General features: G+C 45.7%; 1 protein-coding gene across 1 annotated transcript; it reads right to left on the bottom strand.

Annotated features, from left to right (window-relative positions):
* Positions 1–6,914: 6,914 nt before the first annotated feature.
* On the bottom strand, positions 6,915–8,139 carry MIIP (migration and invasion inhibitory protein). Its single transcript, XM_023764630.1, is given in 3 exon segments — positions 6,915–7,171; positions 7,174–7,938; positions 7,941–8,139. Coding segments are annotated over 3 exon segments (1,221 nt in total).
* Positions 8,140–14,336: the final 6,197 nt, after the last annotated feature.

Below are 14,336 nucleotides of genomic sequence, written 5' to 3'. Positions count from 1 at the left end.
AATTATTATTTATAAACCTGTGTTTTCTATCAAAATTACTTCTTGTGTGAATTTTGGGACACCCTTTACAATAGAATATTATTCAGGCATAAGAAGGAAAGAAGCACCAACACAGGCTCCAGCATGAATGGACCTTTTGTTTTTTAAATTTGTTTTATTGCTTAAACTATTACAAAGAGTTTTACATATGTCTCCTTCCTCCCCCCCCCCCCCTTGACATTCTCCCAGCTTCCCCTAGCCCTCAGTGTCTTGTGTCCATTGGTTATGCTTATATGCATGCATACAAGTCCTTTGGTTGATCTCTTACCCCCACCCCCAACCCTCCCCAGGCTTCCCGCTGTAGTTTGACAGTCTGTTCAATGCTGCTCTGCCTCTGTATCTATTTTTGTTCATCAGTTTATAATGGTTTTTATTATCCATAAATGAGTGAGATCATGTGGTATTTTTCTTTCATTGACTGGCTTATTTCACTTAGCATAATGCTCTCCAGTTCCATCCATGCTGTTGCAAATGGTAAGAGTTCCTTCTTTTTTATAGCAGCATAGTATTCCATTGTGTAGATGTACCACAGTTTTCTAATCCATTCATCTGCTGATGGGCACTTAGGCTGTTTCCAAATCTTAGCTATGGTAAATTGTGTTGCTATGAACACAGGGGTGCATATATCCTTTCTGGTTGGTGTTTCTGGCTTCTTGGGATATATTCCTAGAAGTGGGATCAAGGGGTCAAATGGGAGTTCCACTTTTAACTTTTTGAGGAAACTCCATACTGTCTTCCATAGTGTCTGCACCAGTCTGCATTCCCACCAGCAGTGCACGAGTGTTTCCTTTTCTCCGAATCCTCTCCAGCACTTGTCGTTTGTTGATTTGTTGATGATAGCCATTCTAACAGGTGAGATTATACCTCATTGTTGTTTTGATTTGCATCTCTCGGATGATTAGTGATTTTGAGCATGTTTTCATATGTCTCTTGGCTTTCTGAATGTCCTCTTTTGAAAAGTGTCTATTTAGGTCCTTTGCCCATTTTTTGATTGGATTGTTTATCTTCCTTTTGTTAAGTTGTATGAGTTCCCTATAAATGTTGGAGATTAAACCCTTATCAGTGATAACATTGGCAAATATGTTCTCCCATGCAGTGGGCTTTCTTGTTGTTTTGTTGATGGTTTCTTTTGCTGTGCAGAAGCTTTTTATTTTGATGTAGTCCCATTTGTTTATTTTCTCTTTAGTTTCCAATGCCCTAGGAGATGTATCGGTGAAGAAATTGCTTCAGCATATGTCTGAGATTTTGTTGCCTTTGGATTCCTCTAGTATTTTTATGGTTTCCCATCTTACATTTAAGTCCTTTATCCATTTTGGGTTTATTTTTGTGTATGGTGTAAGTTGGTGGTTTAGTTTCATTTTTTTGCATGTATCTGTCCAATTTTCCCAACACCATTTATTGAAGAGACTGTGTTGACTCCATTGTATGTTCTTGCCTCCTTTGTCAAATATTAATTGAGCATATTGGTTCGGGTTGATTTCTGGGCTCTCTATTCTATTCCATTGATCTATTCTTGTGCCAGTACCAGGCAGTTTTGAGAACAGTGGCTTTGTAATACAGCTTGATATCTGGTATTGAGATCCCACCTACTTTGTTCTTCTTTCTCAGGATTGCTGCAGCTATTCAGGGTCTTTTTTTATTCCAGATGAATTTTTGGAATGTTCGTTCTAGGTCTGTGAAATATGCCATTGGTATTTTGTGAATGGACCTTGAAAACATGATGCTCAGTGACATAAGCCAGACACACAAATGAGATATCCAAAACAGACAAATCTATGGGGACAAAAAAATAGATTAGTAATTACCAGAACCAGGGAGGAAGAGAGAATGAGGAGGTGACAGCTAAAGAGCTCAGGATATTGTTGGAGAGGCAATGAAATGCTCTAGAATCTATTGTGTTTGTATGACTGTGAAAACAGTAAAAGCCACTGAGTTGTACATATTAAGTGGTTTGTAAATATATATTATATCTCAGCCAAACTGTTACTCTCCCCCCACCCCCAAAAAAAGTAGTTTAAAAAAGACCATCCATATAATCTTTTTCTTTTCTCCTGGAAAGAATCCACATGTTCGCATGTAATTTTACAATGTCTGGACTCTAATAAAATTGAAAATAGCTAATTCAAACACAGGTGCATTTTCTACTTAGATTATGTTATATGTATGATGCTGAAACCAAAATGTGGTGGTCAGGTCTGAGTTCATTATCTCACAAAATCGACGAATGAATTCATGGACAAACGTGGTTAACTGAAGCAAAGTTTATTGAGAGTAGCCAGTCCTGGAAAAGGTGCAGTTCGGGTTCCAAAAACAGGCCAATGTCCAGAGCTTTCGTTCTATGTTGCAGCCAGGTGTCGTTCAGCATCCAAGCTAATTAAAGCCCATTAGTCCATGTGTGAAGGGCCACGTGGCTGTAAGCCATGTGAGCGCAGGGGAGAATATCCCCTGCAATAGGAGCCAGAAACCCGCACACCAGCGAGAGAAGAGGAAAGAGAGAGTGTTTCTCTTTGTCTAGAGGTAGATATATGCTTGCTAGCTTCTGATTGGTTCTTTCAAATAATTCTGCCTTAGTAACATCCTTGGCATTGGCTACATGCCCACTGACTTGTGATTGATTATATGCAAGCTGCCTGTCTTAGCAATACCCATACATTTTTAAAACTCAGGTCTCCCAAGGGCTCTTCTTTCCCTGCCCAGCTGTGCTACCTTAGTAACTCCTACCAGCTGAGTTTCCTTGTTCTACTTCCTCCCCCCATGGTCCCGTCCCTGACTACCTAGTTCTTCTATCTCCTCATTCTCCACTCTGATTTGGAGACCCCCAACTGCTGTTGGGAATGGGGGCGACGACTGCTCTGGCTTCTTCCAGCTGAAGAGGGACAATGCAAGGGGTTTGGGGGCTCCATCAGAGGCAGATGATCTAAGGGACCATGGAAGATGGGAGCTGTCATTTGGGGTTCCATTTCCATGACTATCTGTACTTTGATGGATTCTAGATGAGAGAGTATAAATTGAATTAGACAATTGAGTATACAAGGGCCAAACAATAATTCTAGGAACGTGCAGGCCAGCGGTCCTAAAAGGAGGAAAAGTCATGAGGTTAATGAGGGAAATATACTACAGATTTGGGCCTAAATTTTAGGAGATAGAGAACATGATACTTGTTTCCTTAACTTCACAGCCTATTTAAGAATAGAATATCCTGTGTTCTAGTATCTATTTCAAAAGTTATTGATATCTATACAGTAGGAAGTATTGGCAATAGTACATATGTCACCCTGCCTGGCAAGAATGTAGTCTAGGGCTATTCCATGTGAGCCCATGAATCTAGTGACCTCTGTATACTTTGGTCTGTGGGTGGTCATACTGGTATAAATCCTGAGGTAAGGCTTGACCAAAGAAGTGGGAACTATCTCTAAAGCCCTGGGGTACAACAGTCCAGGTCAGTTGGGTGGACTGATTTGAGGGATCTCCAAATACAAAAAGAAGGCAACCTTGAAATCTAATACAGTAAACCATTTAGTATCTCCTAGAATTTGGGACAATAAACTATCAGGATTAGGAACCACAGGATGTATAGGGATAGCTGCCTTATTAATTAATCAGTGGTCTTGGACAAGCCTGTATTCCCCATTGGGCTTCTGAAAACCAGAATAGGAGTGTTACATGGGCTGTTACAAGGTTTTACCAGGCCTTAGGCCTTCAAATTGTCTATTATAGTAATCCCATCCTTGCCTCTGGTTTGAGGGATACTGTTTCTGATGTGGGAAGGAAGCTGAATCCCTGAGATGTATCTGAGTGGAGGTGGCCCTAACCACTCTGCTAACTTTACCTTGGGTAGCCTACGCTTTGGGATCCATTTTAGTTTCTACTAATGGTAGGTAGAGTACTTGTTCTTGTGCCATGTATATGGTGGTACCAAAATGAGCCGAGATGTCTCACCCCAATAGGGGAGTTGGACTTTCTGATATAATCAGGAAGGCATGTGAGAAGGTGGCTCTAATGTCAAGGAGGAAATTAATTTTCTTGCCCTCAACAGTCAGGCTTACCCGGGGCTCCTGGTGGAGATGACAGTCCATGTTGGAGCCAGTTTGGAAGGCCCCGGGACCCGTCAGTCCTGCTACTGGACCATCTAAATTGCCGGATCGGCCCGTGGAGGCCTGCGCCCCTTTGGACAGTCTGACTTCCAGTGGTTCCCCTTGCAGATAGGGGCTTATAGGGGGTGGCTTTCTGTTTCCCCATGAGCAGTCCCTCTGGACATGCCCCTGCTGGCCACAGTTTTAGCAAGTAACTTTGGGAGACCCATATCCCCTGAGACTCTGACTAATGACATTAGCATCTTGGAGTGCCACAACCAAGGCTGTGGCTTTCTCCCTTCCCTTGGCCTTCCTCTCCTCAGACTCCTCTTGGTCCAGAAGCAGCTCTGAAGATTATAAATTGAGCACTGAGAACGCCACAGGCTGTGGAGGGCTGCTCAATCTATGGCTCTGGGATCACGCGTAGCAGCCTCCTGCGCCACCTGGTCCCTCCTGGCTCCCCGCCCTCCTCAGTCAAAGACTGAAATGGCTACTGTCAGGAGGTTGTCTAAGGTACTCTCAGGGCCAATTGCCAATTTTTGTAATTTCCTCCTAATGTGTGTGCCGCCTGAGTAAAAAATTTGTCTTTTAATAAGTTGTCTTTCCATTATGCTAAGTGAAATGAGCCAGTTGAGAAAGACAAATACCATATGATTCTTACTCATATGTGGTCTCTAATGAACAAACTGAAGTAACAAGCAAAATAGAGATAGACTCACAGACAGCAGGCTGACAGCATTTAAGAGAGTCCGGTGGCTGGGTGGGGAAGTGGAAAGACTGAGGAAAAAAAAGAGAGAAAACTCATGGATGCAGACAACAGTGGGGTGACTGCCAAGGGAGGGGGCTGTGGGGTAGGTGGAGGAGGGCATATGGGGGATAAATGGTGATGGACAGAAACTTGACTTGGGGTGGTGAACAAACAATACAGTATACAGATGATGTATTGTGGAACTGTGCACTTGAAACCTGTGTTAACCAGTGTCACACCAATAAATTCAATAAAAAGGAAATAATAAGTTGGCTCTTAAAAGAGTCTGGGTGCATAGAGGTGTATTTTGTCAGAGCCTCCTTGCGTCTGTCCATGAAGACCAAGGGATTATCATCTTTCCCTTGGTCTATAGTTGACAATTTAGAGTCATTCAAGGGCTTGGAGTGGCACCTCATTAAGTCTTGAATCTCACAAACCTGGAAATGTTTTCTATTCTAATCTGCTAGCTCATCATCAAGCCATTTAAGGTCTTTCTGGGGCACAGCTTTCTGTTGGACAGTAGGGTAGTGATCAATCTGATCATGGGAGACCCCACTGGCATTTGTTAAGATGTATTCATCCCCAGACTGCTGAGGTGTATCTACTAGGACTGACCACTTCTCTGATCCCAAAAGTGTCTGACTCAAAAGAAGCATTACAACATTCATTGATAAATCAAAGGTTTGTGTCAGTCCCTGAAAAAAGCTATGCACTTGTCAGGGTCATCTGAAAAACTTTCCTAAATCTATCTTAGTTTGTCTTAGGTCCTGTAAGATCCACCCAGGTGGATCCGAACTCTCCCCCTGACACTGCCTGGAGAGGGCAAAGGATAGCCGGGGACCTGGGTGGTCAAGTCCCCTTGGGTCTGGGTGGGACTGGTCCTTCCGGGGGTCCTGGATAAGGGGGACACAATAGCTCAGGTGCAGCCCTAACCGGTTTGGCTCAGTGGATAGAGCATCGGCCTGCGGATCGAAGGGTCCCAGGTTCGATTCCGGCCAAGGGCATGTACCTTGGTTGCCGGCACATCCCCAATAGGAGGTGTGCAGGAGGCAGCTGATCGATGTTCCTCTCTCATCCATGTTTCTAACTCTCTAACTCTCTCCCTTCCTCTCTGTGAAAAATCAATAAAATATATATTTTTTAAAAAAATAGCTCAGGTGCATCTGGTGGGTCACTAAGCCCTGTCAACTCGTTAGGGATTTCTGACTCTCTGGTACCCCTTTGCGTCAATGCTGCCTGGAACCAGGGATTGATTTTGTACTGCTGACACAATTTCTGATTGTCTTTAAGGCAAAGAAAGCCTGAACATATGGGACCTCAGACCACTTCCCTTCCCTCATACAGAAAAGATCTAATGGCAAGATTGTATTATAGTGCATACATCCCTCTGGGGGACATGTCTCTGCATCTGCAAGCTTATATTGAGGCAAAGCTTGAGTACAAAAGATCATGCGCTTTCTCTTCAGGGTTTGTGGATCAAATGAATCCCAGCTCCTCAGTATACAATCTAGAGGGGTGCTGATCTAGGTGGTAGATGAGGAGTGCCCCATCTGAAAAGGCAAAACGAACAAAAAAGCAACCGGTGCCATCTTGTTTGGGCCCTCATAAGATGTCTCCTGTGTAGGGCAAGGTGAAGATTGCCTGCTACTGGTGCTTCCCAGGGTGATCCTATCGGATTTAACCCCCTACTGCTTGTGCGCACATATGCGTGACCATATGTGTCTGCCGGATTATCACACTTACTGAGGAGATCTTCTGCACTGCCTGTGTAAACTTCCCTCAGTGCGAGAGGAACAAACACTGGTCTGATGCAGAGAGTGACCCCAGTGGTTGTAATGTTTCTGTAGGGCAAACTGGGCCTATTAGAATGACTGAAAACCAATTCTATATCAAGAAAAGTTTCTTAAAATTCAAAACCTGGGAAGGTTGTCAAGCTTATTTGACTAAGAGAGCATATATAAAAGACTTTTTCCTTTTCTTTTTTTCTGGAGGTGCAGAAAGCACTGAGCTTTATTTCCAAACACACCAGACTGAGTGTCCTTACCTCCCACCCGTCATCCCTTCTGAGCCCAGGAAGGAGACAGGCCTGGGCCTACCCACCAGCCCCACCTAGGAGGGTGGGGCCTGAGTCCACCTCTAGCTGAGGCCGGGCAAGGCTCCCCTCTCATGGGCACCCCTGCCAGAGGGAAGAGGCTAGAGGTGATGGCAGGAGCATTGCCATCCAAGTGGCCAGCCCTCAGGTCTTCAACCAGGGTGCCCAGGCAGGGCTGGGTCGCCTGGGGTTCTGACCAGATAGGGGTGGGGGATGGGACCGCACTGGCTGGGGCATGTGGGAAGAGCTGGCCAACAGCTTCTGGTGCTGGGCCTCGGAGGTGACACAGGACCAGAGGTCCAGGTTCTGGCGACCAGAGCTTTTCTTGGATTTTGGAGGGAGAATGTCCCAGCCCAGCAGACAGTGCCGGGGCAGGGCCACTGTGTCGGAGGCCTCGAAGCTCTTCCGCCTGTGGATGCGGTAGCGGTGGGGTGGGTCCAGGATGGACTGTGGGATGCTCACCCAGACTTGCGCTGGGTCTGCCAGTGTGTTGGGGCCCCGCTGGTCCCGGGGTGTCCTGCACAGGCGGCAGGGGTTACCAGGGTCTGAAGGCACCAGGAACAGACGCCGGTTGACACGGTAACAGTGCACACATTCGTGGTCTTCCTGGGCACTGTCACTCTCCAGCCGGCCTGGGAACTGGGGTTCGGGCTCACTGTGAATACACTCCTTGTTGGTTTCCCGGAACTCCTGCAGCTTCCAGAAGAAGGCCTCGGGCTTGCTGCTGATGGGCGAGCTGTTGTCCAGAGACCCTGCAATCCAGTCATAGCCCAGGTAGGGTCTGAGGTGCCAGCTCCTCTCAGGCACTGGAGACTCTTTGTTGAAGGTCACTCTTCGCTTGGGCAGCTTTCTTTGTTGAGCCTGGATGGACCTTGGGGCCTGTGCCTCCAGCTCTGCTGATCGCTCTGAGGTGGCCAGCAACGGTGCCACGCAGGGCTTCAGTGGGCTCAGGGGTTCCTTGACAGGTGGGAGAGAGATCACCCCTAGCTGGCCCCGCCAGGAGAGGACATGTCGCAGGAGTCACCTTGGTTGGCATCCCGTGGAGAGGAGGTTCTCCAGGCCACTTAAGGCGTCTCTGAGGCTGCCTTGGCCACCGACCGCCGCACGGCATCCTACCCAACCCACAGCTGCCTCAGAAGCTCCAGGTTGAGCTGCCGCAGCTACGCCAGATCCTTGGTCTCCACCATCATCTGGCTTCCTACAGCCTGTGTCGGATGTCGCTGACTCCCGGCTGGCTGTAGGCTGAGTTCCAGACCCAGCTCTGATACCAGGCTCCTGAAGGAACTCTTTCCTCTCTCCTGCCCATTCTTCCTTTTTCCTTTTAGTAAAATTCATCTTTGCCATCGCAGGCCCGAACCCCACATGGGCACACGCCAGGGCCTCCAACAGAGCCCTTCCCCTGCCCCCACCCTATCCCCGGCCTAGCTGCTCTTGACTTTTTTCTTTTTAATACACTGGAAAAGGATTAAACAAATCCCATATTAGCTTACTTTAGATTCATTTATCTAATTAAATGTATTATTCAGGGGCTTACCTTCGATTGTCTTTGGGTGTGGTCAGTAAATGACACTAATTGGATTTCTGCTATCAGTCTCCCTGAGTAGGATGATTTTCGCTATTTACCCTCTGGCTGGGGAGGAATAATGCAAATCATTTACTCTTAAGTCCTTGGTTTAGGGAGGGTAGGATTTTCTAGATGGCTGCAGACTGCTAAATGTTATAGGCCAGCGGTTGCCAACTGGCGATCCGCGGACCACTGGTAGTCCGTGAGGTCCTAAAGGTTGGCGACCGCTGTTATAGGCAATTCTCACCGATACCAGAGAGGTGTTATCAGACAGCCCCCTGAGTCAGTGGGAGAGGGCTGTTCCCAATATCGATCCTTGTCTTCTCATATAAATGAATTTATATGAGAGACCTTGACTGTATTTTGAAAAGCCAATTTATTAAAGTATGTACCTTTCTTTTAAAAGTAAAGCAAATAAACCTATACATCCAGCTTATGAAGTACAGACAGGCACTCAGCTAATATGAAGAGTAGGCTGAGTGGGCTCTGTGATGTTATATACCCTCCTGTCCATACGACCTAAAATTCCTCTGCTGGCTATTTTAGTACAGATTAATTCTTCTTTTTAATATATATTTTTATTGATTTTAGAGAGGGAGAGAGAGAGAGAGAGAGAGAGAGAGAGAGAGAGAGAGAGAGAGAAACATCAGTGATGAGAGAGAATCATTGATTGTCTGCCTCCTGCATGCCCCACACTGGTGATCAAGCTCACAACCCAGGCATGTGCCACGACCGGGAATCGAACCGTGACCTCCCAGTTCATAGGTCAACGCTCACCCACTGAGCCATGCTGGCCCGGCCAGATTGATTCTTAAGGTCCCCTTTTGTTTTATTGTGGCTTTTCCACAAATCATGAAGAGCACCTGGCAACTTTATCTTGCCAAGTCTTGAGACTGCTGACTTCTCTGCTAGGGAGTGAAACTATCCTTTTTTCATTTCTCCTTTCACCCTCCCTTTCAGTGTTTTTTTGTTAGGACGATTTTTAAACTATTTGCTCTGATGTCTTTGATTGGGAAAGATAATGGCTGTAAATTGCCTACATTGTTTGGCCTTGTTTTAACCTCCCTGTCTTAGTTTCCCTTCACAAACCTTTCTATAACTCTTACAAACCTTTTGACAACTTTTAGGAATAACTAGCTTTAAAGCCCACTTTCTTTTTCCTTCAAAATGTACCTCCAGGGGGATTAAAAATGGCATCGGAGTAAGTGAAAGATACACTGACACTCTCCCAGGAATAAACTGGAAATACAACTAAAACACCCTGAAAAAACTAGCTGGAGAAAACCGTTATAACCAAGGACGGAAAGTAGAGACCACAAAGAGATTGGCAGGAAGTGTGAGGCATGAGATAACTGACCAGGCTCCCGGCAGTGGTCGGCAAACTCATTAGTCAACAGAGCCAAATATCAACAGCACAACGATTGAAATTTTTTTGAGAGCCAAATTTTTTAAACTTAAATTATATAGGTAGGTACATTGTTATTAACTTAATTAGGGTACTCCTAAGGCTTAGGAAGAGCCACACTCAAGGGGCCAAAGAGCCACGGGTCAGGAGGGATAGCTCAGCTGTGGGGGGGGGGGTGTCCCCCACTGAGAACTCTGGGGTATAAGCCCCAAGCTGAGCTCCTCAGCCCAGAAAACCAAGACCAATAACAGAGCTCACAGAACATCTGGCTGTGACAAGCAGGGTTGCTATTTGTCAGAGAGAGAGAGGGCTGGAAATGCCGGCACACTCTTAAAGGGCCAACAAACAAAATTTCCTGTGCAGTCACACACATTGGGCTCTGGCAGAGGGAGGGCAGGGTGAACTGGAACTGTGGGAGGAGAGTCCACGGTTGGGGGCTCTGGGGTTAGAGCTCAGAGGGGAGCCACCCTGGTTTCCTGCACTGAGTCATTCCTTCACACTGTGGGTCTTTCTCCGTGGGTCTTTGCTATCCAGGCAGTTTTTGCTTAGAGGGAAGACAGTTACTCCACCCTGTGCAAACACCTCTCTCCCTACCCTGTGGTCTATAGCTTTAAGCAAATTAAGACTGAAAGTAACAATCAGACTACAGGCAGAGGTAGATCTCTGGAGGCTTTGAGTCTATGCCTGATCTCCTTCTGGGCCCAGGGCTAGGAAAAGCAGAGCCTGGTGCACAACTTGGTCATTTCTAAAGGCACCCAGCCCTAGCACAGGGAGCCACAAGCTGTGGATTGCTGGTAGCTCCAAAATGGGGGCTCAAGACCAGTCAGAAATAACATCTTACATTGTCCTGCACTACAGATTGGGAGTCCTAGCAGATCTACCAAATACATAGACACAAACCCAAACAAGGAACCAAAATGAGGAGGCAAAAAAAATAGCCCCTCAATGAAAGAACAAGAGAATTCTCCAACAGAAGAGCTACAAGAAATGGAGATTAAAAATTTATCTGATATAGAGTTCAGAATAATGATGGCAAAGAGGTTCAACAGCATAAGAAAAGATATAGTGACTATGAAAAAGACCAGTCAGAAATAAAGAATGACATATCTACTTATATAAAAACCCTGGTGTGGGAAGCTGCCTATTGTCTTCACTATCAGAGAGGTGTGGACAAGGAACCCGGAAGGCTGGTGACCCTTGAAGCCCTTGCAAAGGTCAGAGCTGTGCACCCACTGTTAGTCCAGACAATGGTAGCTGAAGCAACTTCCCTATTTATTATTATGTAAATCCTTGCTGATGGGCTAGTCTGCCTATTACTGGAAATTGCCTGCCTAAGGGCTATGGGTGTAACCCAAACCAATAAAAGATTGGCGAGGCCTGAGCACCAGTGGAAGTCCTTCCCCTTGAGTTGGACTTGCCCGCCTGGTCCCCCAGTATTTCCAAATTATCTCTTGTCTCTTCTCTTTCATTTGTGTGTGGCTCCTCTTCCAGATCCTGAACCCTGAACCACACGGGACGTGGGGGGAACAAACATTTACAACATCTGGCGCCCAATGGGAAATCTGGAAGAGAAGACTTCGCCTAGAAACGTGGGAAAGGATTCACTGTATAGGTGGGAAAGAATTCACCGTGTAGGTGGGGAGATATTTCACCGCACACAAAAGCCCACGATCAGCTGCATAAGTCGAGATCTGTAAGTAGTGTGGGAACGTTTTCTTTAGCCAGGCTAATGGGGCAGGATTCGGCTTAAAAAGTAAGAAACTTTATTGTAGACTTTTGATTTGCATGCTTAAGAAGTTAAAGTTTCAGAAGGTAATCTCGTATAATTTTTGCTTGATGTTATAGAACAAAACCCTTGTTTTCTTGAAGAAGGTACATTAGATCTTGAATGTTTGCCAAAAAGTTAGTCAGAACTTGAAAAAAAAAAAGGTCAGCAGCAGGGAAAAAACTTGCCTCCAAACTGTTTTCCTTTGTGGAACACGGTATTTCATTTGCTAGAGCCTTTAAGAGAGGCCAAGGAGGATAAATCTCCTTCCCTTGCACCCTCCACTCGGAGCAGAAAGAAAAGAAAAAATGGGAGGAATGGCCTTCATGGCTCCCTTCACCTCCATGTCCTAATCCTGAAATGTTTAATTCGCTGTTAATAGAATCACCTGTGCAAAAAGCCATCAGAGAAGGATTGAAGGACATGGCAGTAGAAGAAAGGCTTGCTTTTCCTATCATAGAAATGCCAGGAGCAAGCCCACGCATACCTCGGGCTGAATGCTCAAATAACTTATGAAAAGCAGGCAGGATGGGAAGAAGGGAGCATGTGGCGATCCAATATGGATGCCCCCTCTTCAAGTATTCTAATTTACAGTCTCCTTCTTGTAATTGAAAAGTTTTACAAAATTTAGAGATGCGTCTGGGACTTCTGGGCTCATAAAGAGAGAAACTACCTTGGGACAAAATGTGCTCTCAGGCCGATTTTGGATTTTAATAAAGTCTTAAGCTAGGCTTAAATCTGTCTTTGTGATGGTACAAAATAAAACCCAAGACTGATTATTTCCTAAGAAAAATGGCGAATTTGACCCAGGGAAAAAGAAATGCAGGCTGGTTCTAGCAACAAGCTTGGTATTTTTCCATAATAAAGAGTAATTTTTGAAATGTTAATGAAGTCTGTTCCAAAGTTAACTTCAAGGCCAAAAAGAAATTCAGTAAATTTGTCTCTGTTACAAAAATTTGCTAAAGAATACGCCTTAAGACTTGTATGCATGCATATAAGCATAACCAAGGGACATAAGACACTGGAGGGTAGGGGAAGCCAGGGGATTGTCAAGGGCAGGGGGAAAAAAAGGACACATATGTAATACCCTTTGTAATACTTTAAGCAATAAAAAAAAAGAATATGCCTTAAAATAATAATTTGGATTTGAATCTCAAGAAATATTGAAATATAAGGTCTGCCCTAACTGGTTTGGCTCAGTGGATAGAGTGTCAGCCTGCGGACTCAAGGGTCCCAGGTTCGATTCCGGTCAAGGGCATGTACCTTGGTTGCTGGCACATCCCCAGTAGGGGGTGTGCAGGAGGCAGCTGATCGATGTTTCTAACTCTCTATCCCTCTCCTTCCTCTCTGTAAAAAATCAATAAAATATATTTTTAAAAAAAAGAAATATAAGGTCAGAGCTGTGCACCCACTGTTAGTCCAGACAATGGTAGCTGAAGCAACTTTCCCATTTACTATTATGTAAATCCTTGCTGATGGGCTAGTCTGCCTATTACTGGAAATTGCCTGCCTAAGGGCTATGGGTGTAACCCAAACCAATAAAAGGTTGGCGAGGCCTGAGCACCAGTGGAAGTCCTTCCCCTTGAGTTGGACTTGCCCGCCTGGTCCCCCAGTATTTCCAAATTATCTCTTGTCTCTTCTCTTTCATTTGTGTGCGACTCCTCTTCCAGATCCTGAACCCTGAACCACACGGGACATGGGGAACAAACTTTACACACCCTGGGTGTAACATCACGTCCCGAAGCTCGACCAATCGGAAGGAAGTCAGTCCTGCAGGGATCGTCTTGGAAATGGCTGCACCCTCCCCCAGCTGTTTCCCGGAGGGAGAGGTTTCAGGCAGGAACCCGCCCTAGGAGCAGAGCGTGGAAGTACTGAGTCCTGGGTTTCCTTGCCTAGGGCTGTGCCCTCCCCAAGCTGTTTCACACAAGGCCTGAGGGAAGAACTGACCCTCAGAGCACCAGGCACACCCAGCAGCAGTCAGTCCTAGGTTGCTGAGGCAGAGGCCACGGCATGTAGAACTCTGGGTCTGGCCCAACAGGGAGCTTGGCCGGCCTTCAAACCAGACTCTGACAGTAGGGAGGAGGCAGCCCTCACAGAATCTGCTGTTGGATAGCTAGCTGTCAGTGGCCTGCCAGCCAGGAACCCCATTCACCTGCACTCTGGACCCTGACAGGAGGGAGGAGGGAGCCCCATTCCTCACGGAATCCACAGGTGGCCAGCTTGCTGTCAGGAGCCTGCCAGCTAGGAATCCTATTCATCTGCTTATCTGTATAAAGTTTTAATACATTATATTAGAGGTCATGGTGGTAATGTTTTACCCACAGCCTCTACAGCAATTGCTGCAAATTTACTTCTTGGTGGAAGCACCTTTCATCCCCAATATAAATTACCGATTCCATTAAATGAAACTTCAATTTCTAGACTCGATATAAAGAGTGAAGTTGTTAAAACTATTAAAAAGGCCCAACTTCTCATTACTGATGAATGCACCATGGAATCCAGTCATGCTATAAATGCCATAGACAGATTACTAAGAGAAATTATGAGTCTGAATGTTGTATTTGGTGGGAAAGTTCTCCTTCTTGGAGAGGACTTTCGACAATGTCTCAGTATTGTACGCGTGCTATGCAATCGGCCATAGTACAAACAA

This window comes from Myotis lucifugus, unplaced genomic scaffold (genome assembly GCF_000147115.1).
Source record: "Myotis lucifugus unplaced genomic scaffold, Myoluc2.0 scaffold_341, whole genome shotgun sequence".
NCBI classification, from domain to species: Eukaryota; Metazoa; Chordata; class Mammalia; order Chiroptera; family Vespertilionidae; genus Myotis; species Myotis lucifugus.
This window is presented reverse-complemented; position numbering and strand designations above follow the sequence as displayed.